At 50.8% G+C, this 25,917-nt stretch overlaps 2 protein-coding genes across 8 annotated transcripts in view; both read left to right on the top strand.

Annotated features, from left to right (window-relative positions):
* The window catches only part of AXL (AXL receptor tyrosine kinase), a 28,511-nt gene extending 12,428 nt beyond the window's left edge, over window positions 1-16,083 (top strand). For 3 of the 6 annotated variants that reach the window (XM_053667568.1, XM_053667569.1, XM_037157611.2), the window contains exons 9-20: window positions 509-659; window positions 871-897; window positions 2,729-2,861; window positions 3,165-3,256; window positions 5,037-5,132; window positions 5,269-5,346; window positions 7,073-7,165; window positions 7,547-7,668; window positions 8,290-8,399; window positions 11,624-11,783; window positions 12,177-12,313; window positions 14,266-16,083. In XM_053667568.1, the coding sequence (XP_053523543.1) occupies window positions 509-659; window positions 871-897; window positions 2,729-2,861; window positions 3,165-3,256; window positions 5,037-5,132; window positions 5,269-5,346; window positions 7,073-7,165; window positions 7,547-7,668; window positions 8,290-8,399; window positions 11,624-11,783; window positions 12,177-12,313; window positions 14,266-14,617 (1,551 nt within the window). In that variant the 3' untranslated portion in view covers window positions 14,618-16,083. The remainder of the gene's footprint in view (window positions 1-508; window positions 660-870; window positions 898-2,728; window positions 2,862-3,164; window positions 3,257-5,036; window positions 5,133-5,268; window positions 5,347-7,072; window positions 7,166-7,546; window positions 7,669-8,289; window positions 8,400-11,623; window positions 11,784-12,176; window positions 12,314-14,265) is intronic. The other 3 variants (XM_037157612.2, XM_053667570.1, XM_053667571.1) reach the window with 3 other exon arrangements.
* A 2,076-nt stretch (window positions 16,084-18,159) lies between these two features.
* Window positions 18,160-25,917, top strand: part of HNRNPUL1 (heterogeneous nuclear ribonucleoprotein U like 1) — a 34,002-nt gene continuing 26,244 nt past the window's right edge. The window contains exons 1-3 of one of the 2 annotated variants that reach the window (XM_037157652.2): window positions 18,160-18,687; window positions 22,196-22,318; window positions 24,402-24,558. In XM_037157652.2, coding sequence (XP_037013547.2) covers window positions 18,423-18,687; window positions 22,196-22,318; window positions 24,402-24,558 — 545 coding nt within the window. In that variant the 5' untranslated portion in view covers window positions 18,160-18,422. The remainder of the gene's footprint in view (window positions 18,688-22,195; window positions 22,319-24,401; window positions 24,559-25,917) is intronic. The other variant, XM_037157653.2, reaches the window with a different exon arrangement.

Here is a 25,917-nt window from a genome sequence, read left to right as displayed (position 1 = left end):
GGTGAGGGTCAGGGCATCGTTATTTATGAGTCATTGTAAAAAGCGGTCCAGCAGACACACATGTTACTGGGATGATTTTATAGCAGATAGTTGTATAGCATCTTGTGCAAGCACTGCCTTTTCTCATTTGCACAAAGGTACTGTCTGTGCAAACAGCCCCCCCCTGGTGTGGAGAGAGAGGGTGGGAAAGAGGGCGGGACTTAGAAGGGGACAGAGCGAGGAGGACAAAAAGGTGAGAATTCAGTTCTCCAACAAAAGTCCTGTGTGCAAAGCACTGTTGTGGGACATGAGGACACAGCAGTGAATGAGATGAAGTCCTGTCCTGCAGGAATGGATGCTTTCGTGGGCAGGGGATGGAGAAATGGAAATGAAAGGAATGGGGATGAAGGACAGGAAGAGGAAGGGAGAAGGTGCTGGAGAATAGAAGGTTTCCGGAAGGTGTGGGGAGTTAAGGCCAAAGGTGAAGGCTTAAGGGTTAGGAACCTCATTGCCCATCTGCGTGTCCTAGGTACTGATGGACATAGGGCTAAAGCAGGAGGTGACCCTGGAGCTGCGGGGGGACAGGCCTGTGCCCAACCTGACAGTGTGTGTGGCAGCCTACACCGCCTCTGGGGATGGACCCTGGAGCCTCCCTGTGTCCCTGGAGCCTTGGCGCCCAGGTAACTCCAAAGCCACGTCAGCCCCCTTCAAACTACCCACAAGGACCTTGTGCCTCCCAGGTGCCCCCGACTTGCTCTCTGCAGCTTTCAGTGCTACCCCAGTCTAGGCTCCATTCCTGCCCGGAACCTTGCTGAGCCTCACACCCTCACTCGCGTCACACCAGTCTTGCTCTCCCTGAGCATGTCCTCCCTCTGTCCTCTCTTCTCACAGGGCAAGGACAGCCAGTGCACCAGCTGGGTAAGGGCTTTCACGCTCCCTCTCCTCCTTCCCTTCCTTCCACAACCAGTGAGGACTCCATCACCAGACACATGCTTTTGCACATCCCTCTCATGTTTCTCAAACTCATCACTCTGACCCTCTGTTTCTTGGGTTTGTGTGGTCCTTGATGGAGTTGCCTGGCATAGCCCAGCATATTGTAAGTGCTCAGTAAGTGGGTGGATGGATGGAAAAATGGATGGTTGGATGGATGGATAAACAGATGAGTTATCCCCCTCCCACTCATCCCCTCAAATATTTCTCAACAATTCTCAAACATTCCTCCTATACTCACTGTACCCTCCTAGCCCTGTTACAGTCCACCTCTTATAACTCATCCCGCTGTCCTTGAATAGTTCTCACGTGCCTTCCTGCATTCATTTGCACACCCTTTCACACTAACGCACGCTCTCTTCCTGCGCATCCCATTGTAATCCTTCACACCTCACCCATAGCTCCCAAACCCAATGCACGCCCACACTTCTCATTCACAACCTCTGTACATTTTTAACACACTCAGTCACTGTACCTCACATTGCAAACACTGAAAAATTTTCAGTCTACACTATCCCACATTCTACAAGTCTTCTTGCACACTCATCCAACTCCTTATATGTTACTCCCTCGCTCCTAGGCAATCCTAACCTATTTTCACCCTCTCACATATCCATACCAAACTCCTAGTACACTCAACACACACCCATTCTCCATTTCTTACACACCCACTCCCACTTTTTTGGCACATCCTCTGCTCCTTAGCTGCCCTTCTCACATTTTAAAAATTTTATGTATGTATATATGTATGTATGTATGTGTATTTATTTATTTATTTATTTATTTATTTATTTATTTATTTATAGAGAAGGGTGAGGGAGGGAGGAAGAGAGGGAGGGAAATGTCAATGTGAGAGAGAAACATTGATGGGTTGCCTCTTGCACAGCCCCAACCTGGAACCTGGCCCACACTCCAAGCATGTGCCTTGACCAGGAACTGGTGACCTTCTGTTTTGTGGCCTGATGTCCAACCCACTGTGCCACACCAGTCAGGGCCCCTTCCACACTTTTATTAACATTCTCATTGCACACTCTTCTCACACCAGAGTTAATTCGTATAAATCACTCCTCACTCCCTGTCTCTAACACTCCTTGAATACTCCCCGCTCGCATGACCTCAGTTCCTCCAACACCCACTGTACTCTGCACACACTCCTTTGCACACCACACTCCTTTGCACATTTATTTACTTGACTCTCATCCTCGCTTTGTGAGGGTGCTTCCACAGTCATTGCATGCTCCCCTAAAATACTTCTTGGTCATTTATCTCAGGAGCCTCACAGTCCTTGCACATATTGCCCATGCCTCATGCACCCATCTTATATCGCCTGCGTTCTTTCCCCCACTCACTGGATTTTCCACACCCAAGTTCTCCCTCCTTGCACCATCATCACACATATCACACATTTCCATACCATTTGTGACTCGCACCCATCTTATGTTCATCCAGCCATCCTTGCATTATTATAACCCATCCTGCACAAGTCTCTCGTCTCATCCCACACTCCTCAAATGTCTATCCCACTCTTCACCAGCCTTACCCACCTTGAAAGTGTCAAACTCCTGCTGGAACGCTCACTCATGTCACTTCCATTGCATGCCCTGCCCGACCCTGTCCAGCCTCCCCAGATATGTGAACACTCCTGTCACAGGCCTCATCAAATATGTCCACATCTGCCTCTCTCCAACATCGTCCCTTTGGGTCCCAGGGAGATGGCCCCAGGGCCTCAGCCATGACCTGTCCCCCGTGCCCCTGACAGTGAGTGAAACTCCAGCCCCCTCCTTCTCGTGGCCCTGGTGGTATGTACTGCTGGGAGTAGTTGTGGCTGCTGCCTGTGTCTTCATCTTGGCCCTGTTCCTCGTCCACCAGCGGAAGAAGGAGACACGCTATGGGTGAGTTGGAACTCCATGGGTAGGGAGGCCCATGTGGACTAGGGTGGAAAACCTGGAGGCAGGGAGACCATGAAGAGGCTGGTGCAGGAGGAGAGATTGCCAAGAATTAGAATGAGGGCAAGGGTCTGGGGGATGAATGGAAGGAAGAAGGTAGCAGAGCAGTCCAAGGCATGCTCAACAAATGCTGGAGGACAGAGCGGGCAGGGCTTGGGGTTGGGATGGTGCTTGCTTTCATTACTGATGGAAAAATGGGGTTCCACATGGCTCTGCCCTGCCCTCACCTCCTACCCCATCCCCCCCCAGAGAGGTGTTTGAACCAACAGTGGAGAGGGGTGAGCTGGTGGTCAGGTACCGCGTTCGCAAGTCCTACAGTCGCCGGACCACTGAAGCCACCTGTAAGTGAGCCCCATGCCTTTCTGCCCTGGTTTGGGGATAATGACTGTAGAGATTTAGGGTTCTGTACAGGCGGGAACCAAAAGTTGCCAAAGGCCTTGGAATACTAGGGTGTTAAAACCACAGACTCTAAGACCAACAGAACTGTGGGACCACACACAACCTCAGAATAATAGAATCTTAGACACAGTAAATCTTGGAAGACCAAACCTCAGCGCAGTAGGGTCTTAGAACAATGTGATGATGATGACGACGATATGATTATGGTGCTGATAATGACAGCCAACCCAAGTACTTCCGGTGTGACAAACATCATTCTAAGTGCTGTATATATATCACTTAATCCTCAGAGCAACCCAGTGAGATAGGTAGGTTATTTGTCCCCCATTTCCCAGATTAGGAAACTGTGGCATAGAGCGGTTAAGAAACTTGGTCGGCTGGCGAGCTGGGATTCTCCACCAGGCACTTTGACTCTAAAGTCCATCCTCTTTACTGCCTGTTGAAATCCTAAAATGTTAGAGAAGTAGACTAGACCTTGGCCTAAAAAATTATAAGCTCAGGATTGTAGACCCTAAGGATCTTGAAAATCATAGAATCTTAAAACTATAGGCTCTCTGTTGGAGGATTGTAGAGTGGTGGAACGTCCCAGCTAAGGAAGGACCTCAGAGGGCGCCCAGTCAAATCCCTTCATCTTTCAATTTAGGGAAACTTTAATCCACGGGGGGGAAAGGACAAAGTTAGGACTCTTCCTAGTACACCGTGAGAGGGCTGCCAGGCCCTGGGGATATATCCAAAGGGGCTGGGAAAGCCATTAATTTAAGAGGAGAAGGAAGCAGGTCACCCCGATCTAATGGAATCACATTCAGCGGCCATTCTCAAAGTGCAATCCAGTCCCTGGGGGTCCCCGAGATCTTTGCAGGGAGCCGATGAGGTCAAAACTATTTTCAAGACCCCTTTTGCCCTTTTGCACTCTCATTCTCTCATGAGGATTCCGTGGAGTGTCCCAGAAGCTCATTGATACATGGTGATGTCATCCCTCTGTTGGCTAACGGAGCGTGTGCTTCCTTGTTTTCTGTGTTCCAGAAACCTATTCATTTTAATCTTGAACACAGCGAATATCAACATGCATAACTCACATAAACAAGAGCTCTCTGCAGGTCTCAGTAATTGTGAGAATGTAAAGGGGTCCTGAGGCCACCGAGTTTAGGATATGTTTCTATATGGCACACAGAAATGGATTTCTTACAACTACACACAACAAATACGATCAGCTGTCTCACAGACATGGTGTTGCAAGAAGCTGGACACAAAAGAGAGCATAATATGTGATTGCACGTTTGTAACATCCCCAAAGAGAGAAGGCTGAGCTGTGGAAAGAGAGGGCAGGTCCTGGGCTGCCCTTCATCTGGGTGCTGGTTAACTGTTGCCTTGGTTTGTGAAAATTCATCAAGCTGCTTGCTCTCTTATGATTTGTGTAGACTATGTACCTCACTAAAACATTAATATATATTTTTAACAACTGGTATGGCAGGATGCTGACCAATCAGGGCACCCACTGGTGTGAGATTATGTGACAGGCTCCAACCCATCAGCTGCCCCTCTTGCAGAAGATTCTGGGGGGCCTAGAGGAGGAGCTAGGTTCGGGGTGCTCAGGGCACTAGCTAATTTTGAATGAATGCAGAAGCATTTCAGTAGTTTAACAATGGGTATGTGCCCATTGGTGAGCAGCACCTGAATGTCGGCCCAGCTCTATGGCTCTGTCCACCCCCGCCCCCCATGCAGTGAACAGCCTGGGTGTCAGCGAGGAGCTGAAGGAGAAGCTGCGGGACGTGATGGTGGACCGGCACAAGGTGGCCCTGGGGAAGACCTTGGGAGAAGGTGAGTCCCCGCCCCCCACGCACATACACACCCCATGCACCCTGGCGTCCTTCGCTTCCCCACACCTATCCAACCACCAGAAATGCAATCCCCATGGGCCGCCCTGAAGTCAGTGTCTCCCTCTGGTCCCCTGTAGGAGAGTTTGGAGCTGTGATGGAGGGTCAGCTCAACCAGGATGACTCCATCCTCAAGGTGGCCGTGAAGACGATGAAGAGTGAGTATGCGCACATGTGTGGGACCCCATCCCCCAGCCTAGACCTGTTCCCTGTGCCCTGGAGGAGGCAGAAGAACGGAAGAGTTAACAGCAAATTAGCCCCACCACAGAACCTCCGTGTTTCCAGGCAGGAAATGAAGTCTACGCCAGGGACTTCAACAGAAGAAATTGAATATGGGGAGATTACTGCAAAGGTGTAGGAAGGACTGAAGGGACACCTGAGAGCCATGAGACAACCTGGAGATTAGCAGCAGCAGTCACTTCCGCCTCTGGGCCTGAAGGACAGAGAGAGGGAGTGGTGTTACCAGAGCCCATGTCCAGGGATGCTCGGCAGGATTTGGGGATCAGAGAGTTAGGGGCAACCTTACCTTGTGGGAGCTTAAAACACAAGGGAGACCCGGCCACCAGCACGCAATACTGGCAGCAGAAACAGATGAGGTGAAATACCCTGGCTTCTCCCCTCTACCTCCCACCTGCCAGGCTCCCACTAGTGCCTCCCGTTGGCAAACTTCAATAGGAAACCAGCAGGAAAAGGAACCTGGAAATGTAGTTTTCAGAGACCAGCCCCCTGTGACATATAGCAGAGCAGGAAAGGTCTGAGATGAGGTACGACTGGCTTCATCCTTTACCAGCTGTTGTCGCAGGCAAGCGACTATCCCTCCGAGCCCTCCGTTCCTCGTGGAAACGGAATCATGATGGCCCTGCCTCCTAAGGTGTTGTGAGGCAAAGCATTAATCCTGGGGTAGAATGTAGCACATGCAGTTAACATGGACTGTGCTTATATTATTTATAGCATCAGAGAGGGTGGGGGCCAGTCCAGGGTCACACAGCACAGGAAGTCCACGGCAAGCAGTGCTTTCCACGCGGGGGGGTTGAAAAGCATCCAGGGTCAGGCTGGGGCTGGAGGCGAGGGAGGAACAACCCTTCCTGAATCACAGGGGCTAAAAGCTTGGGTTACAGAGTCATCACTCAGTCACTCACTCATTCATTTTTTTAAAAAAGATTTTATTTATTAATTTTCAGAGAGAAGAGAAGGGAGGGAGAAAGAGAAGGAGAGAAACATGGATTTGTTGCTTGCTTGAGCACCCCTAACTGGGGACTGGCCCACAACCCAGGCACACACCCTGAGTGGGAATCGAACCAGCAACTTTTGGTTCACAGGCGGGTGCTCAATCCACTGAGCCACACCAGCCAGGGCACACTTATTCATAGTTGAGCACATCCTATATACCAGGTTATGTTCTCGACCTGGGTTTCAATGCCAGCTGTATGGTCTTGGGCAAGTCACTCTGCCCCTGTGAGCCACTGTCCTGAGCTGAAAAACAGGAAAACTCATGTGCCCCCCCACCCACGGCTGTTGAAAATGTGTTGGGCCTCAGCCTGTTGTGGTTATTGCGGTGGGTGCACAGGGACCTGGAGGATTGAACCTGACTTTAAATTCTGCCTGTTCCACTGGAAGCTGTGTGTGCCCTCAGGCAGGTTCCTTAACCTTCTGTGCTTGGTCTCCCAGTCTTCCAAACGGAGAACACGATAGGAACACCTCGGAGGATTAAATGAGTTAATAGACGTGAAGCACTGAGTATAACACCTGGCACTTAGCCATCATGTTTGGTGAAGAAGAAGATGATGATGATGGTGATGATGGTGAAGAAGGAGGGGGGCGTACTCTCCTCCCCCTTTCCTCTCCCATCCCCTCCTTCTTACCCCCCTTCCTCTCTCCCCCAAGTTGCCATCTGCACAAGGTCAGAGCTGGAGGATTTCCTGAGCGAAGCTGTCTGCATGAAGGAATTTGACCACCCAAATGTCATGAGGCTCATCGGTGAGGAGCAGTCGATTTCGGGGGGCCTAGAGGCCATGTGGAAGCAACACTAGAGGGAGGACCCCTCTGGCACTAAAACGATCAAACCTCCAGGCTCCCTGTCCCCCCCCCTCAGAGTCAGCAAGCACTCCCCTCCTTCTCTCCTCAGCTTGGAATGTGACCTCTGACCTTTCCCAGAAATAGCTGAGGTCCTTAGGAGGGCTGGGGAAACATTCCCGGGAACAGTGCTAGAAATTGCTTCTCTGAAGCTTGGTCCTTGCCACTCCTGCCCCACCAACAATTTGGAGGCCAGATTTGAGGGAGAGGCACACGCAGAGCTGGGCGAGGGGGCGGCTTCCCTTTCTGTCCAGCTGGGGTGACAGGGCTGCCGGGGGGGCTCAGGTGTCTGTTTCCAGGGTTCTGAACTAGAAGGCTTTCCGGCACCGGTGGTCATCTTACCTTTCATGAAACACGGAGACCTACACAGCTTCCTTCTCTATTCTCGACTTGGGGACCAGCCAGTGGTGAGGGGCCTGTAATCATCTAGTCTACATGTATGACTTGAGTATCACCTAGGTACCTGGTGCTACTCAGACACTGGGAAGACGATGGTGACCGACAACTGACTCTCATGGAGCAGTCTGCTGGGGTGGGGGGCGGAGGCGTCAGTAAACAACTTAACAAGTAAATAAGTAAGGTAATTTGAGTGCTAGTAAGAAATGACAGAGTAGGATGAATGATAGAAGGCCAAGCAATTAGTCTGGATGGACGAGGAGGTCTCACTAAGGAGGTAACCTTGAAGGAGGAGCCAGCGGGTAGGAGGTGAGGAGATCTGGGAGGAAGCAGCCCTGGAGGGAACAGCATCGGTAAAGGCTCAGTGCTGGGAAGAAGCATGACTTGTTTGAAGACCAGAAAGGAGGCCCCTGGGAGGAGTATAAATTGAGGGCAAGACTGGTAAGAGATTGAGTTAAGGAGGAAGGCAGGATGCGATTCTGTAGGGTCTTGTTGAAAAGGGTTGGATCTAATTCTTGGAGTCATGGGCAACCGTTGCTGGGCAGAGCTAGGCACACACAGGAAGGGAGAAGGGATGGGTCTTGGGGACTCTGCTGACCTCTGCTCCACCCCCTCCTGCCCTGGGTCCCTAGTTCCTGCCCACTCAGATGCTGGTGAAGTTCATGGCAGACATTGCCAGTGGCATGGAGTATTTGAGTACCAAGAGATTCATACATCGTGACCTGGCTGCCAGGAACTGCATGTGAGTGTTGAGCCTTCCAGGGACACCCACTGCCCCTTCAGGGAGCTCCTTCCCTCCTGTCCAAGATGGAAGAGGGGGCTAGATGCACACATACCCCTGGTGCAGGTCAGAAGTCAGAACTGGAATAGAGAGGTGAGCAAGGAGGTTGGGGAAGGCTTCCCGGAGGAGGTGGGCCATGAACTGACATCTTAAAGGAATATTTAAATGTGGAGAGAGAAGAAGCAAGAGGGTGGGTTCGGTGGGCAGCGTGAGGTGAGTAAAGGGGCCGAGGTGACCAATGAGAGTGGTGACAGTTAAACTTCATGCCTGTCCCCCTCCACTCTGAGTGTCATGCCTGGGGCTGCCCTTGGGAGGAGCCCTGTTGCATAAGGAGATTAGACCCTGCCTCAAATCAATGGACCTGTGTGTGTGTGTGTGTGTGTGTGTGTGTGCGCGCGCGCGCGCACGGGTGTGTAAACACAGGCTCAGAATATTAGACTCATTACAATGTTCGACTCATGGAAATTGGAGCTAGAGAATCAGAGAATCTTCTATAAAATACGTAAATTGTTCACAACTCTCAGAAATATGAGCATTTCTTTATTCTCCCCCCCTTTTTTTTAAAAAGATTTTTATTTATTTATCTTTAGAGGGGAAGGAGAGAGGGAGAGGAACATCAATGTATGGTTGCCTTTCGTGTGTCCCCTGCTGGGAACTGGCCTGCAGGGTACCGGCCTGCAACCCAAGCATGTGCCCTGGCTGGGAATCCAACCGCGATCTTGTGGTTCGCAAGCCCGAGCTCAATCCACTGAGCTACACCAGCCAGGGCACCCCCCCCTTTTTATTTTAAAAATCCCAACCCTACAGAAAAGTTTAAAGAACCGCACAGCAAACACCCCTGTGCCCGCCGCCTTGGTGAGACTCTCCTCTCTCCCCTGCCCTCCCCTCCCCTCAGCCGTGGGAAAGTGAGATGCCTCACGGTGACACTTCACCCTGAACCTCCCGCAGTCATGCCTAAGAACAAGGAATTACACCTAAATGATCGCAACTCTGTTACCACACCTAAGAATGATCAATAAGCCCTTAACCCAACCTAATATCCCATCCCGGTTCAAATTCTTCCAACTGCCTTCTGAAATGTCTTTAGGGCTATTTCCCCCTGAATCAGGACCCTGTTCGAGGTTCCCAGGTTGCGTTTGGTTAGCTTGCCCCTTGGGTTTCTCTTAATCTGGCATAGCCTCCTCACCACCACCCGTCTGTATCTATATGACGTATTCTTTTGGAATTGACCAGGCCGGTTGTCTTTTCAGATGTCCTGTATATGAAATGTGTGTTTCCTCGTGGGGGCATTTGCCTTGTCCCTCTGTTCCGTGTTCCCCAATAAGGGAAAAGTAGCTCCAAACGCCTGAACGGACTCAGTCACAATGGAAATTCCTTTATTTCTGTGACTTGGGCTGATCCAAGTCAAGCTCTCGACGTTAACAACGACCCTGGAAATCAGAGTGAAAATTCTGGTGCACCTGTAACTTTTAAGTTGAAATATTGAACTGCTTCCTTACGTAGCTGGCAACTGGCCACCACCACAAGCCATCCACATGCTCTGCAGCCTGGATGCCTGCCACCATCTCTCTCCACCCCTGCCACCATCCTTGGAGCTCCCCTGGGCCGTCCGCAGGTTAACTCCTGGCCTTCTGGGGCCTTCAGGGTCTCTTCTAATTGATCATTGCCCAAAGCCCATCGCCCTGGCTAGAAATCACCAACTCTTAAAAAAATAGAATCCCAGCCCTGGCTGGTGTAGCTCAGTGGATTGAGCGTGGGCCTGCAAACCAGACAATCGCGGTTCGAATCCCAGTCAGGGCACATACCGGGGTTGCAGGCCGGTTCCCTGCAGGCCACTTCCCAGCAGGGGACGCACAAAGGCAACCATACATTGATGTTTCTCTCCCTCTCTCCTTCCCTTCCCCTCTAAAGACAAATAAATAAAATTAAAAAAAAATAGAATCCCAGAAACTCAGATGTAAGAATCAGGGAAACTTCTATCTACATAAAGTACAAAACAAGGAAACAAATAATCCATGTTGTTAGGAGTGAAGATCACGGTTACCCTTGGAGAGCTAGTTACAGGAAGGGAGCACTGGTAATGTGTTTCTTTCCTTTTCATACTTAAAAAAAATCGACATATAGCCATGGCTGGGCACCTCAGTTGGCTGGAGTGTCATCCCATAAACCAAAAGTTGCGGGTTCAATTCCCAGTCAGGGCACATATCTGGGCTGGGGTAAGATGGAAGGCAACCAATCACTGTCTCTCTCTCTCTCTCTCTAAAATCAGTAAACATATCCTCAGGTGAGACTTAAAAACAAATTGATATACACCATTGAGCTGTTTGAATAAACTTTCCTTCTTCAAAAAAAAGTACATTTTAGATACAAAAATACACACATCTTACATGTGCAGCTCAATGAATATTTACATGTCTGCGGACTCATGGTTAAACAGCCACCACTGGATCGACATAAAGAACACTTCTGGGCCCCAGCAGGCTCCCTGACACCCTTCCCAGTAGCTGTCCCTAAGGGATACAAGGGATAACCCCTCTTCTGGAGTTTTGTCACACCAGCTTCTGTTACATGTTCTAAAATGTCATATAAATGGAATCATGAAACTTGTAGACCTTCATCTCTGGCTTCCTTCGCTCAGCACGATGTTCTTGAGATGAGTCCGTGTCGTGTGTGTGTATGTGTATCAGTAGTTTGTTCTTTTTCTTTGCTGTGTAATATTCCTTGTATGGATGTCCCACAATATCCTGTTTCTGAATCTGGGTACAGGTTCTATGGTGTGTTTGTGAAAATTCAGCGAGCTGCTCCCTAAAGATGTGTGCATGTTTATATATGTGTGTGTGTGTGTGTGTGTGTGTGTGTGTGTGTGTAAATACATGAAAACAGTCTTGGTTTGTTTTTAAATCGAAGAATCAAACCCAAGGAGCTTATGAAGGCCCTTAGAATCTGGCAAAAAGCCAGAGCTGGGAAGGCCCTCAGTAGTTTTTTGTCCTGCCCTCATTTTATGGAGGAAACAAAAAGTAACACGGTTCCCTCTGCCTCTGGGGGAAGGAAGGGAGACAGACCCCCACCCAGGAGCAGGAGCCGGGGTGGGAGATAGAGATATGCCTGAGAGCGAAGGCAGGCTTCCTGGTGGAGGCAGCTGATGCCACGTGCAGTGACCCCGCCCCCGTCTCCAATCCTGGCAGGCTGAACGAGAACATGTCCGTGTGTGTGGCGGACTTTGGACTCTCTAAGAAGATCTACAACGGGGACTACTACCGCCAGGGACGCATTGCCAAGATGCCAGTGAAGTGGATCGCCATCGAGAGCCTGGCTGACCGTGTCTACACCAGCAAGAGTGATGTGGTACGTGCACCTCTACAGGAGGGGGAGAGGCAGGATGGTGCAGCCAGATCATCTCATACCGTACCTGGGCTCACAGGGCACACTGCACCAGGTCCTCACAGGCTACCCTCGCCTGGGGTGTGGTGGGTGGCTGCGAACAGTGGCATGGACGTGCCCTGGATAGGTGCAGGCCATGTGTGCATGGTGGCAGGTTCTCCATGGGACGTGTGCACAGTGTGGGTCAGCAGCCAGAGTGTGGAGGGTGACACAGGAGACCACCTGTCCCTTAAGTGTGTAAATGTGTGCCTGGGTGTGCACAAAAGTTACCTCACTGTGCCCACGAGTGTGTGTTGTGCAGGGAGGTGTCTTTGTGCAGGAGAGACACTTTAATTCTCTCCCCTCCGCCCTCCACAGTGGTCCTTTGGGGTGACAATGTGGGAAATCGCCACCCGGGGCCAAACCCCGTACCCCGGAGTGGAGAACAGTGAGATTTACGACTACCTGCGCCAGGGGAACCGCCTGAAGCAGCCTGTGGACTGTCTGGATGGACTGTGAGGACCCTTGGGACCCCCATCCCCACCCAATCCCAGATTTCATTCCAAAGCCTTGAGCACCCCCCCGGCCCCGATGTGTCCAGAGCCCTCTAAAAGCCGTGACCCCCTCAGACTGTTGAGGAGGCCACCCGCCCGCTCACCACTGTGTGAATTAACAAAAGGTGTGAGGGTGTGCGGATTAGCAATAGGTGCCCTTTGCTCCTCTGCCTTGTGGGTGTGGCGTGGGCTGGATGGGCCCCCTCAGCCAGTCACGCATGAGCAGTGAGTAACTACACAACCTCCCTGGGGGGGCCTGCCTCTGAGCCCCCCACTCTCACAGGATTCTAATCCACCCCAAACTCCTGATCCCTGTGCTTTCCCCAGATGCTCTTCGATACCCAGGACCCTCTGCAAAACCCTTCCTGTGGTTCTATTGAGCTTCTCCAAACTTTTGAATCTCCTCTGAGAAGTTCTCAGGCTCCTTTGAGATAGTGCTTATCAAACTTTGTCATCTCTTGACACCCAGAAGAGCAGGACATTTGTCCAGGGCTCAGGGGGTAAGGAGATGCTGCTGCTGGGTCAGGAGAGGCCAGCCCGGGGCTGCAGACTCCCCAGGTCCTCCTCGAGTTTCCAGGAGCACAGGGGAGTAAGAATATCAGCTACTGTTTCTATAGAACTTACTAGAAGGCACTGTATTGGGTGCTTTGCATGTATTCATTCTTTTGGTCCTTACAATGGCCACAGGAAGTAGGTTGGTACCATTATTATTCCCATTTTCAGGTGAAGAAACTGAGGCCCACCGAGAGGTAAATCGCCTGCCAAAGGCTGCCGAGCTGGTGTATTAGTTATCTAGACCCCTAAATCCAGTAGCTTAAAACAACAAGCATTTATTACCTCACGGTTTCTGAAGATCAGAGTCTGGGAACAGCTTAGCAGGGTGATTCTGAATTAGGGTTTCTCATGAGGCTAAAGCCAAGATTCAGGGCGATTCTCAGTCAGGGTGTCTAATGACATTAGAGTCAAGATGGGGCTGCAGCCATCTGAGGACTGGGACTAGAGATGGTTTTCAAGGCGGTTCACTCGTGTGGCTATGGCGCAAGGCCTCGGTTCCTTGCTACACGGACCCAGCTGTAGTACTGCTTGAGCTTCCTCACTGCATGGGGGCTGGCCTCCCCAAGAGGAGCATTCTAAGAGAAAGAGCAAGGAGGAAAACCACAATGCCTTTCACAGTCTCAGAAGTCTCTCTCTCTCTCTCACACACACACACACACATGACCGCAGCTGCTGAGTCAGAATCGAGTCAAGAGGTCCAGCCCACACTCAAGGGGAGAATAATTAGGCTCCATCTTTTTTTCATCCTCACCTGAGGACATTTTCCCACTGATTTTTAGAGAGAGAGGAAGGGGAGAGAGACAGAGACAGGGAAAAACACCTGATGTAAGAGAGAAACATCCATTAGTTGCCTCCTGTAGGCTCCCTGACCAGGGATCGAACCAGCAACCTGGGCGTGTGCCCTGACCGGGAATGGAACCCGTGACCTTTCCACATACAAAGACGATGCTCCAACCAACTGAGCTGCACTGGCCAGGGCTAGGCTCCATCCTTTGAAGTGAGGAATGTCAAAGAATTAGAGCACATATTTTAAACCAACACAGCTTACAAATCTTTGATACCAGTCTGTTCTGGGGGAGCTATATTGGAAAGCTCTGCTCTGGCAAACCCTCGCCAGACCACCACCCCATACCCAGAGAGGTTCCCCAAGACCCTTTCCAGCTCCCAAGTATCCCAGGAACCCCTCAGAAACTCTTGCGAATTTCTCAGTCCCCTTTATGCCCCTCAACTGCTACCGTTTCCTCCAGTCTCAGGAAATGTCCTTGGTCCCCTGAGTATTCTTGATTTGCCCCCAAACTCCCAGAATACCCCCCTTCTAAGGCTCTGCTCACCCCCCCCCCCCCGCTTTGCTGCCCTAGGTATGCCCTAATGTCCCGGTGCTGGGAGCTGAACCCCCAGGACCGGCCGAGTTTTGCAGAGCTGCGGGAAGATCTGGAGAACACGCTGAAGGCCCTGCCCACGGCCCAGGAGCCCGACGAAATCCTCTATGTCAACATGGACGAGGGTGGGAGTCACGCTGAGCCACCCGGAGCTGCTGGAGGAGCTGATCTCCCAACTCAGCCTGATCCTAAGGATTCCTGCAGCTGCCTCACTGCCGCCGAGGTCCATCCGGCCGGACGCTATGTCCTCTGCCCTTCCACAGCCCCTGGCCCCACCCTGCCTGCTGACAGGGGCTCCCCAGCACCCCCAGGGCAGGAGGATGGCGCCTGAGACAACCCTGCAACTGAGACTTCCTCTCAGGACCCAAGCTAGGCACTGCCACCGGGGGACGTCCCCGCCACATTCTCATTCCAGGCCTTACCTCCACCTGCAGCCCTCCTGTCCTGCCAGTTCCACTTCCACCCCACACAGATCCTCTCCCTGTCCACACCTTGGTGTCCCCGTGAGGGTTGGACTGCAGTCCCTAAGGGTCCTCCTAGGTCTTACATTCCAAGATTCTGGCTTCTAAAGTTTAAAGAGTTTAGGTTCTAGGTTTCAAAGATGCTATGAGTCTGTGGTTCTAAGGACCAGACATTCCAAAGTCTCTAATTCTAAAATGCTAAGGTTCTAGACATGGAAGTTCTAAGACCTCTGTTCTAAAGCTCTGAGATTCGATGGCACTAGACTTTTTTGGTTTTAAGATTCTTGGTAAAACCTGTAAGTTTTGGGGGTTTGAAGTTCTAAGATTCTAGGGCTAGGCACTAAGACTCTGTGATGCTAGATTTTATTTTCCTTAGGGTATAAGATTCCAGATTCTAAAATTCTACAATTCCAAACATGGAGGTTTTTTAAGTTCTACATTCCTAAACATGGAGGTTCTAATCTTTGATGTTCCAAGCCTCTTAGAGTATAAATCCTTTGGTTGACTCTAGACTCTAGAGCATAAAGCTTCAAAATGTTATCTTTTCAAGTTCTAAGATTATAATGATGGTCCATTATAGGGTATAAGGCTTTATAATCCTCAAAGCTCTTGTTATGAGACTCTGGATTCTAAAGGTCTAAGATTCTAGAGTCTGCGATTCAAAAGTTCTAAGAATCTACAGATGGGGATTCTAAGGTGATGTTCTAAGACTTACTCTAAGAACCTAGAGTCTCTGTGCCTAAAGATCAAGATCATATGCTTCCAAGTTCTAGATGATTAAACTGTAAGACTCTAATGTTCACTTTCATATTCTGAGGCATGCCAGATCCCATCGGTCCAAGATTCTGGATCTTCAGCATCTAAGGTATAAGACTCTACAGTCAGTCATGACTAACTAGACACCAAAGTCTAATCATTTCTAATGTTGGACACCTTTAGGTTCTATGCTGCATTTTACCTTTCTATGATTTTAGTTAAGGGTCCAAGAATCCACAATTCTAGATCTTAAGATTCTAAGCACTCTAGTTTTAAGATTCAAATGCTGTAAGGTTTTAAAAGTCTGCAGGTCTAGGTCTCCAAGTTTCCAAGGTTCTAACTTTGTATTCTTCTGTGTGACCCTCCCTGAGCCGCCTCTGCTTCCTCCTACCCTTGTGTGGGGGTGTGCTCCCCTGAAGCCTGTGCAATGCATTAGGGATGTCTCCTTTCCCCAGGGGACAATCTTTCTCTTTTTGGGCCATGCTGCCCCCCTGAGCCAGTCCCTCATACCCCGTGTACAGAGTGTGGACTCTGGCGCCTCCAGAGGGGCTTAGATCACATAAAACTTTGTAAACACTTATGCCTGTTCTTGTCTGGACTCAGCAGTCATGTGGTCTCCCTGGCAACTCAGCTTCCCCATCAGTAAAAAGAAGGATATGATGGGTTGTAGGAGTTCTCCCCTCTATAGAGAAGGTAGAAATGAACATACACATAGACAAAAACTAGTGCAAGGAAAGAAATACAGATTCTCCAAAACCCTACTTAGGAACAGGCAGATAAATACAGGATCACACAGAGACACCCATCCCCTAAAGTAGCAAACACATGAATTCATGGGTACTCAGGCACACCTAGTCACAAACACCGCGACACTAAAATTCAGACACACAGAGTAACAGACACAAAATTACAGATACAAACATATACACAGGCAGATATTTACCAGAAACAGGAAGAAAGTAGAGCAACACAAATAGACAAAGTTACACGAATACTCAGACATACAGAGTGCAACAGGTACTCACAAACCCAAACGTTCCGATTCACATAGAAACACAGGCACAGAACACCGCCAATAACCCCCTCCCACAAAGGAACTCCTGCCAAGAGGAGACCACCCTGGGTCGGGCATTCCTGGGTTTGTCCCGCACCAGATGTGGCAGCGCCCGGACGCCCCCCGGTGGCGGCTCCTGAGAACCGAGAACAGTTCAATCCGGGCCACAAACTTTTTTAGGATAAATCATTGTGGGAAGCTGGGAGGAGAAAGGAAGTCGGACGTGGGCGAGGGGCGGGGTGTCTGGACTGGAACCTCCGGGCCCACGTGAGTGTCTGTCCCGCTTCTGAGTGGGTGCTGTGTATCTAGGTTGCTGTAGTGTAAGCTTGTTGTGTAACTTCACTGTGTGTCTATCATTTGATGCCGCCTGCCCGTGCACACTTTAGTAGGCGCACCTACACTGCATTTTGGTGTATTGTCCCCCGGATTATTGCGTGTGATCTGATCTCACGGTCATTTGCTTATCTGTGTTGTGTGTGCCTTTGTCTTCATAGTAGTTGTGTGTTTTATTGTGAATTTAAGGTAAGGCTCATTGGGCAGCCGGCGTTTGCTTGTGTATATCGATCGTGTATCTTAGGGAAGTTTTATGTCTTTTCAGTTAGAGGCGACAGGTGGTGCAGGGTTAGACACTGCGAAACTGTGGTGTTTATATTTAGTAGCGTGAGACTTAGGTACTGACCTGTGTGTTTTGAGCTTGTCAGTACAGACGTCAACCAGATATACTAAATAGCAATTTAGAGGAATGGGGCTGTAGACTCCCAAACTTATGGAGGCCTTCCCAGAAGGGAAGGCTCTATGGTCGCGTGCACAGCGCCTATTCTACGTAAGGTACCAACTATAGAGGAAGACGGCGGGCAAGCTATGATCGTGGAAAAAGGCACCCTACTGATTAAGGGGAGAGGGTGAGTTTTCCTTTACAACTTTTCTCCCGTTGTTAGTCTAGTCTCTATCAAACCTTCAGGATTCTCTGAAGTCTAGGGGGTTGCTTTTTGTATGAGGCCAACTGAGTATCTTCCAGATGAGTAATTTATCTACTTAATAACTATTTCATATACCTCCTTACACAGTAAAATTTGTGAGGCCGTCCAGCGAAGAATGGCCAATCTGATTAGCTTTCCCTGAAGGGATCAAACTGTACGAGTTTTAGTGAGATAAGACAATAATAGCGATTGGTGGGTCTTTTGTTTTTGAAACCGCCCTAACAGCAAGGGGTTGGGCCCTTCGTGAATTCACTTCTTTCCAGTTTCCTAAAGGCAATAGTAAAAGGAAAGGGTGCCTACCCCCGGTTTGATTGGTTCTAGTGGATTTACCCGCTTGGGCTCCTAGGGGCGGGAGATCTAGACCAACCAGCATATGTGTTACATAGACACTAGTTTAGGGTAGAGGCTGCGCAGGACAGGCAGTGGGGCGCGCTCATTCTGGATCTCATCGCTGGTTGGCCTGAGTCCTTACTCCCGTTTCCTCATTTGACCCTACCGGAGAGAACGCTCGGTTGCTACCCAATCACCGCACGCTCCGCCTCCCGCCTTTTCCCGCCCTCCGCTGGGGCCGCTGTACCGACGTAGGCCAACGCTTCCTCCCCGCAGCTCAGGAGCCCTTTCATTGACGGTCTTTTGAAAGCCACTCTCTGATTGACTGAGTCTCCAGCCCGCGCCCGTTGCCCCCATGCGGTGGCCAATTGGCACCCTTGTTGCATAGCATGGAACCACGGAGGAGGGGGAGGTGGCGGCGGCCATTTTGAGTTGCCGCCGCCATTGGGTTGGGGCCCCCCCCTCTTCCCCCTTTGCCTTCTGACAGTAAAGGTTTAAGGGGGACAGGGCCCTGGGAGGCCGGGCCGGGCTCTGGGGCCCCCGGGGGCCCGGGCCATGGATGTGCGCCGTCTGAAGGTGAACGAACTTCGCGAAGAGCTGCAGCGCCGCGGCCTGGACACTCGCGGCCTTAAGGCCGAGCTTGCTGAGCGGCTGCAGGAGACGCTGGAGGCCGAAGAGCCCAAACAGGGGCGACCCGGGCACAACAACGAGGAGGTCGAGACCGAGGGGGGCTCCGAGCTGGAGGGGACCTCGCAGCAGCCGCCGCCGGGGCTGCAGCCGCACTCGGAGCCTGGTGGCTACTCGGGGCCGGACGGACACTGTGAGAGTGCGCGGGGCGGGGGCCGGGAGCCCGGAGTCCGGGCGGAGGAAGGGCTGTGGGACGCGGGAGTCTGGCGCCTGGCGGATCCCGCTAACCGCTGCTGAAAAGGATCTGGGTACAGGGGCCTCGGGACGACTGGAGGGTGGATCCTGGCATCTGGTGCAGGGGAGATACTGGAAGTGGGGGCTCTCGGTTTGGGAGATGAGGAAAGTCCAGGGGTGGGGGCAGGTGTAGAGGATTCTGGAGTCCAAGGCTCAGAGACCGGAAGCCGTGATTTCTGGAGCCGAAGAGAGTCGGAAGAATAAGAGGTTTTCTCTTGGGGACCGAGGAAGGTCTTGGAAACGGTGATCCTAGGGTTTGGAGCTGGGTGGGCTTAGGGGCTGTGCTAGCCCATCTTGTGGGTTGGGCGTTGGGAGCTGAGTTTTCACAGTTAGGGAAAGAATGACCAGGTGTCCAGGGATGGGAGTGTTTTGAGGATGGAGGATTCTGGAGTTTGCTGCCGAATGGGGCAACGGGAAGTCTTCTCATATTTCCTATCGGAATAGGTTGGCGAGATGGAGGTGCTGGTGTCTGGCCGGAGAGGGTCTCATGGACTGGGTGCTGTGGTATTTAGCTGATGAGCACTTAGGGGATATGGGAGACCCACATTTGTCTGAGGATGGCCTGGGGGACTCTGAGATCCCGAGCTGAAGGCCAACCTTGTGGCAGGGGCATTTGGTGTTGGGGAATCAGAGGCCCTTCCAGTTGGCTTCTAGAGGAGGCATAGGGAGCCCTGGTGTCTGGAAGCTGGCAAGGGAGAGGATGCTTCATTGGACAAGGGACCCAGAGGTCTAGCACTGGCGAGGCTCTGAGAACAAATAACTCAGTGGCTGCTGCTAAATGATGTTTGATTATTAGTGTGGAAAACGAGTGGGTCGGGGAGGGCAGATAACAAGTTAGAGTTTGAAGTTGTTTGAGTTTCTGGGGCAGTATCCTTGTGTCCCCCACAGGTGCGTGTAGCTGGTCTAGTACATGTGAGGGCGAGTGTACAGTGTGAAAAGAGAAAGAAAACTCCAGGTGGGGTGCTGGGTACCCAGGGTGGAGAGTGGGGATTGTTTCTGTGGCTGAGCTTCTCCCCAAGAGGGTTCTTTTGTCCCCAAGGCCATTGTTTATGTGCCTAGAAATCGGGGGGGGGGGGGCATGCCGAAAGTTATCAGGGAACTTCTCCATCACCCAGAAGGTGTGGCTGGGAACTAGCAGTTGGGATAGATCTGTGATTGCCTAGAGGTCTTGAGATGGGAGGGAGTAAAACTGGAGTTAGAAAAAGGTGGCTTTCTAGCAGGAACTGGGGACCGGAGATCAGAGAGAGGTTAAGGAATAAGAAAGGACTCTGGCATCCAGGGTTTGTGGGGTTTGTCTGAACAGAGTGCACCCTGGGCCTTGGTACTAAGGAAATGAGGAGAACAAGGAAGTCAGGGAAAAGACAAGACTTGGAGTTAGTATTAGGTACTTGTTAATAAGAGATGGGATTTCCTGGAGAGGGGCAAGTTGAGTGTAGATTTGGGGTAGAAGGTGGCCTGGGGATGGTCCAGGACCCAGGTGCTGGGAAGCATACGTCCTGTTGCGGAGACCTGTGAAGGAGGGAGGATCGAGTGGCCCACTGTGCAGGTTTAGGGCAGGAGAGGCCCTGGCAGGAATGTCTAGGAAGAAGGTCCAGTGGCCAGAGGTGTCTCAGGAAAGTGACTGAGGTGCTGCTTCAGCACAGGCTCTAGATTCAGACGTTGTTTTGAATATGGCTCCATGACTTGGGCGAAAGTCACTTCTGTGAACCTTGGTCTCCTTGTGCGTAAAGTAGGGATAATAATAATGCCCGCTGGATACTTTTGAGTGAGATCACATGTCTAAGGGGCCTAGCATTGGGTCTGCCTGTTATTAGGAGGTGGGTGTTTTAGAGAGTGGAGAGGACCCCAGAATCACAGCTCCTGTGGGCGAGGCTTCCTCTGTGGGCCTAGGAGAGAGTCACCAGGAAGAGAGATGAGAGGCTTTGTGGAACAGTACTGTGCTTGGGATCCGGGAGAAACAGAATGGTTTGAAAGGGCACCATGTGGTCCAATTAAGGAGATACTCTATTTCTTTCTCTTCCCCCTACAACAAAATCCTTTGAGCCCCCTTCATGCCACCCTCCAGTGTTTCCTTTAGCTCTAGTAAACAGACCTGCTGCAGATCATGTGATCTGTGACTTTCCTCCCTTTGGGCTGTACCTGGTCTGTGCCTAGATGTAGTTGTCCTCTGAGAAAGGATCCAGTCAGTTAGCAAATGGCAAAGTAGTCTCTCCTTCCCTGCGGTTCTGCCTCACTGGGTCCTGACACAGCCAGTTAGGGCTCTAGAGGTTCGTAGCCAAGTTTGCCCCTGGGGTGGAGAGCCTGCTTGCTGTTCATCCTAGGTTTCCAAACTTCTTCCTGGGTTTGGCTGCAAGATTCTCCTTAAGGGGATTTCATGTTTGGTACTCTGGTTTTAGTCCCACCTTTGAGTTTCCACATACATTATCCCAACCCCAGGAATGTTTACTCCATCTTCATCACTTCTCTTTACTTCTCTGATCCCCGTCTTAGCTCCTGGTACTTCTCCGTAGCCCTTAACACAATCATGATTAGTTGCGTGTGTATGTGTATTTGTTTAATGTGGGTCTGTCTCTAAACGAAAGGCTACAGTGGAGCCAGTTTATTCTCAGCTGTATCCCAGGGTCTGGTGTGTGGTACCCACTCCGTGAATACTTAATATTGTTATTTTTACCACCCATCAGCCAAGCTTCTCCTGCACCACAAGAAACCTTCCTACCTAGCTCCAAATATTCTAGGATTTATCTCTAATGAGTTTGAAGGCCATTCCTATTTTCTTAACAATTTATTTACTTTCTCCCCATTTCCCCTTCATCTGAGATGGTTACCCCTTATCTTTAGCTATTGCGTGGAAGACAGCCTTTAAGAGGGTTGGCTGTGCAGGTGGGAATAATGAATTGGGCTGAACAGAGGACTGATTGGTGCTCTGGACAGTCTTAAAGGCTGTGCCCTGAAGGCAGCTTCCTAAGCAGTATAGCTTGTCAGAATAGCTAGGCTGGTGTTTTTTAACTGCTCTGCGGGGTCCTGTGTATATGGAGAGTAGTAGCCTCCTACCCTGGAGTGGGGTCTTAAGAGGGCGAGGTCAAGTTGGGCCCCTTCTGTGATCCTCCCATCTGCTCGCTTCTACCAGAGCAGTTCTACCTCAGTTGGTTTTGCATATTGGGATTCTGTAGAACCCAGTCACAGGTGGATCTTCAACCTTTTGAAGGGCTAGAGGGCATGTCCTCAGGAAGCTTGGGCCTCCTGACTGCCCAGATAGGTTTTCACCTGAAGGTATTATCCCACCAACTTTGAGCCTCTGGCAGACCATCTGTCCCCAGGGTAGCATAAAAAAGCCACCTCTAGTCCTGAGAAGGACCCTTCTAACTGGCTGGGTTTGTTTATTTGTTTGTTTCTTTGTTTGTTTTAAGATGTCATGGACAATATTACCAGGCAGAACCAATTCTATGAGACACAGGTCATCAAACAAGAGAACGAGTCAGCCTATGAGAGGAGACCGTTGGAAATGGAGCAGCCGCAGGCCTATCGCCCAGGTAGGAAAGTGCGCGCAGTACAGCTCTTCTGAGGGAAATGGAATCTGCGGGGTGGGCAAAAGCAGGTTTACAGTTGTTCTTACGGGAAACAGTAGAGTAGTTAATAAAATAATAATATAAGAATCTACTCTATTTTGTGTACACAACTGTAAACCCACTTTTGCCACATCTTCTGTGTGTGACCCATACCCTCCACTTCGGTCCCATCTTCCTGGAGAGACTTCTCATCTTTCATTTGGGCCTTGTCACTCGGGCAAAGTTCTGAAAGAAGGAACTTAGTGCTGCTCCCAGGTGCTGGGAGAGGAGAGTCTGCCTGGTTATCTGTTTTCAGGTGTTAGTTTCAGCGCCCTGGGGAGTTTAGACCTGAAGGGTCTTAGAATCTTAGAATGTGGAAGCCAGATGAGACCCTCTAAATCCAGTCGGGTCTTTTCCATGCTCTGAAGAATATTGCTCAGGAGATGTTACTAGGGACTTCTCAAGAGAGGGTTCCTTGGCCAAACATACCTGGAGGTGCCACACGTGCTTTGCCATCTCTGTGAGAGTCACTGTGCTCATGAGAGCATTAAAAGCTCTGCAAAGTCCTGGACTGAGAACAAGCTCCACATGTGAATATGCCTTTGCAGAACAAAGTTCCTTGTTATGCCAGTTTAGGGAACACAGATGTGATCTAGTTCTCTCCCTATTGTGTCCACTGGGGAGGTGGCTTCTCTGATGGCAGAGCTGGGGCTGGAACGTGAGAAACTGGCTCCTGGGGCACCACATTCCTCACCACTGTGTCCCACTGTTTGGGAGGCAGGGTCCCACTCTGGAGTGGTGACAGAACCTGGACTGACTCCTGGCTCCTTTCACTGCATTGTGGCCCTAGTGCCTTTTCTTAGTGAATCTAGTTGATTCTATCTGGTTCCATTCTGGTTCATCCACAGAGTGAAATCCCCAGACATTTCTTATGGGTCGGTTAGGATTTTAATAAATGTAGGTTAAACTGTAGATTTATGTCAGGTTCTGTGAGACTTGTGGGATCATTTGGCCCAAGGAAAGTGTTTCCTGTGCTGTTAGCAGCAGACACTTATCAGGGCCTCCTACGAGCTCAGCGCTGTGCTGGGAGCCGGGGAGGCCCTCTTCAGGTGGGTGAGCACCACGCCTACATCCTGGAGAACTCTGAGAAACTGGGTCTGCGTGCCAGAGCTGGGCAGTGGCCCAGGGTGGTCTTGGGTTGAGTGCTGAGATGAGTAGATCTCAGGGATCCACAGCATCGGGTGCAGGTGCCGTGGGAGCAGTGAGGTAGGGTGAACTCACGGTTTGCTCTCAGTTAGGCACTGATTCTTGGAGTCTGCCTGAGACCAGGACATTCCTGTGGTTCACAGTGTGTTGTCCCACCCTTACTTCCTATTTGTAGTTTGGTTCACCAAGGCCATCGCACCTGCGGGCTGGCTTAAGTGAAGACCCTTCCTCCTGGAGTGATTCTGGGCTTTGTGGTAGAGTGAGTAAAGCCAGTGGAGGTAGCTGCAGGATGAGAATATGCTGTCGATTTGACCTTTCCCCTCCTTGTAAGACTGAAGGAGGTTTCTAAGAACTGAGGTGGAGAGATTCTTTGGGAGGAGAAATTGGAGAAGGTAGGCTTGTGGAATCTCAGTTTAAAGGGATCTTAGAAGTCTTCCAGGGTTCCCTCCCACTGGGTACAGACTAAAGTCATTGCCAACTTTCATGAGCTCTTTGGCGAAATAGCCAAAGGCAGGCACACCACCTTTAGGTTGGTCCTTAGAGAGCTGGTCCTTAATTTAGTGCTGAAAACCCACCTGCCTCCCCATGAAGCCCGAGAGTTATCTGACATCTGTCAGGTAACCTCATCAACTGCCAGTGCCGATGTGCCTGGCTGGCCACCCCAGCCTCCCTTTGTCCTGACCCATTGTCCAGTACAGCTTTCTGGCTCCCTCAGCTTCCACTGAACCCAGCAAGCCTCCTGCACCCAGCCCTTTGTCTCTGTAGTCAGGATCCTGGCCACATCTCCTCAGGTAAAGGGACCCAGAAAACTGGTAACTGAGGAGTTTTCGAGTGTCTTGACCATCTGGAATTGTCCCGACAGTGGAAGTGAAGACAGAGATGAAGCAAGAAACACCCACCAGCTTCCTTCCCCCTGACGCATCTCAGCTCAAGGCAGACCGACAACAATTCCAGAGTCGCAAGAGGCCTTACGAAGAAAACCGGGGAAGGGGGTACTTCGAGCACCGAGAGGACAGGAGGTGGGTGTGTGGGGCGGCAGTCACCCTTGTTCCAGTAGGTCTCCGTCTGTAGCCCAGTGCTTGCTGAGGCCTTTATACTAACCAAGAGGGGCAGCAAAGCAGGGTTCCCCCTGCCGCTGCCCGGGGAGCAGTTCCTCCTGCACTCACTTGTCAGATTCAACTTTGCAAAACTTTTGATCCCCCCCCCCCCATTAGCTACAGGTTCAAGTCCAAACACAGCCTTCACATGGAAGATGTTAGCCTACCTTTTCAGTCCTTGGCCCCACTGCCTTGCACTCCAGCGTAGTGTCCTATTTATGTCTGCTCGATAGCCCTCAATTGAAAAAAGACCTATTTCCTGACCCTTCTCTTAAATACCCCCCTCCAACCCTCGGGCTGGACACAGGACAGATGAGTTGGGCGGTGGATTTGTCTTTCTGTTGACAATACGGGGACTCGGACATAGACACAAGTAAGCCACAGTTGTCAGGGTGTCGGGAGCTCACAGGATAGAGGGCTTCTCTGTCCTGGTTGTTTGCTTTTTCCCTTTTCTAACAAGCCCTCCCCTCCCTTTACCCCAGGTATTGTCCTACCCCTCCTCCCTCCCTCCTTCAGCTCCGATGTGAAGCCTTCTGATTACGGAAAGTGGGAGTGGCCATTCCTCTACTAGTCATATGACACATTTTTTTCTAACCTGGGGGAGTTTATCCTCTAATTAGCTGTGACTCTTCAGATAAGGCCTAGGTCTCATGGGCTGTGAGTAAAGTCAGGACACCGTACCTACCTTTTCTGAATTTCTCCCACTGCCTCCCACCGAGCAGAGGCCTAGAGCTACTTGCCGATGGATGGAGGGCAGAGGAGGGCTGCTTGCTCTGATCCAGGCTGGCAGGGGAAGGCTTCATAGGGGGGACCCCCGGTGTGATAAGCTCCATCCATCAGGCTCTGCGCTAGCCTTGCACCAGCAGGGCTGGGGGGGCACTGCACCCGAGAGGAACCTGCTGCCCACGGAGTGCCGGTAGCGAGATGGGCGTGGGGCACCTGATGTGGGCACACAGTAGATGAGGGTAGTCCTGACTGTCCCACGTGGGACCCTGGGCATTAGGCCCCGCCCTTCAACCACACCCCCTTCTTCCCATATGTTAGGAACCGGCGGTATTTAAATTAGTCCTTTTTTTAGTGTTTTGGTAGGAAGATGAATCTTGTTCATAATTCAGGACACTTTTGAAAGAGGAGACTGAAAAAAATGGGTCATTTCATATCCTTTCAGATGTGGAGTTTTAGGAAGCCTGTTATGTAGACAGATTATAATTAGTTTATTCTAAGCCTTTGCACATTCCCTTTCCTGGCCTTGTCCCTTTTGGGCTACCACAGCTTCCCATC

This window comes from Artibeus jamaicensis, unplaced genomic scaffold (genome assembly GCF_021234435.1).
Source record: "Artibeus jamaicensis isolate MK-2021 breed Jamaican fruit bat unplaced genomic scaffold, CSHL_Jam_final contig_47, whole genome shotgun sequence".
Classification (NCBI taxonomy): domain Eukaryota; kingdom Metazoa; phylum Chordata; class Mammalia; order Chiroptera; family Phyllostomidae; genus Artibeus; species Artibeus jamaicensis.
This window is presented reverse-complemented; position numbering and strand designations above follow the sequence as displayed.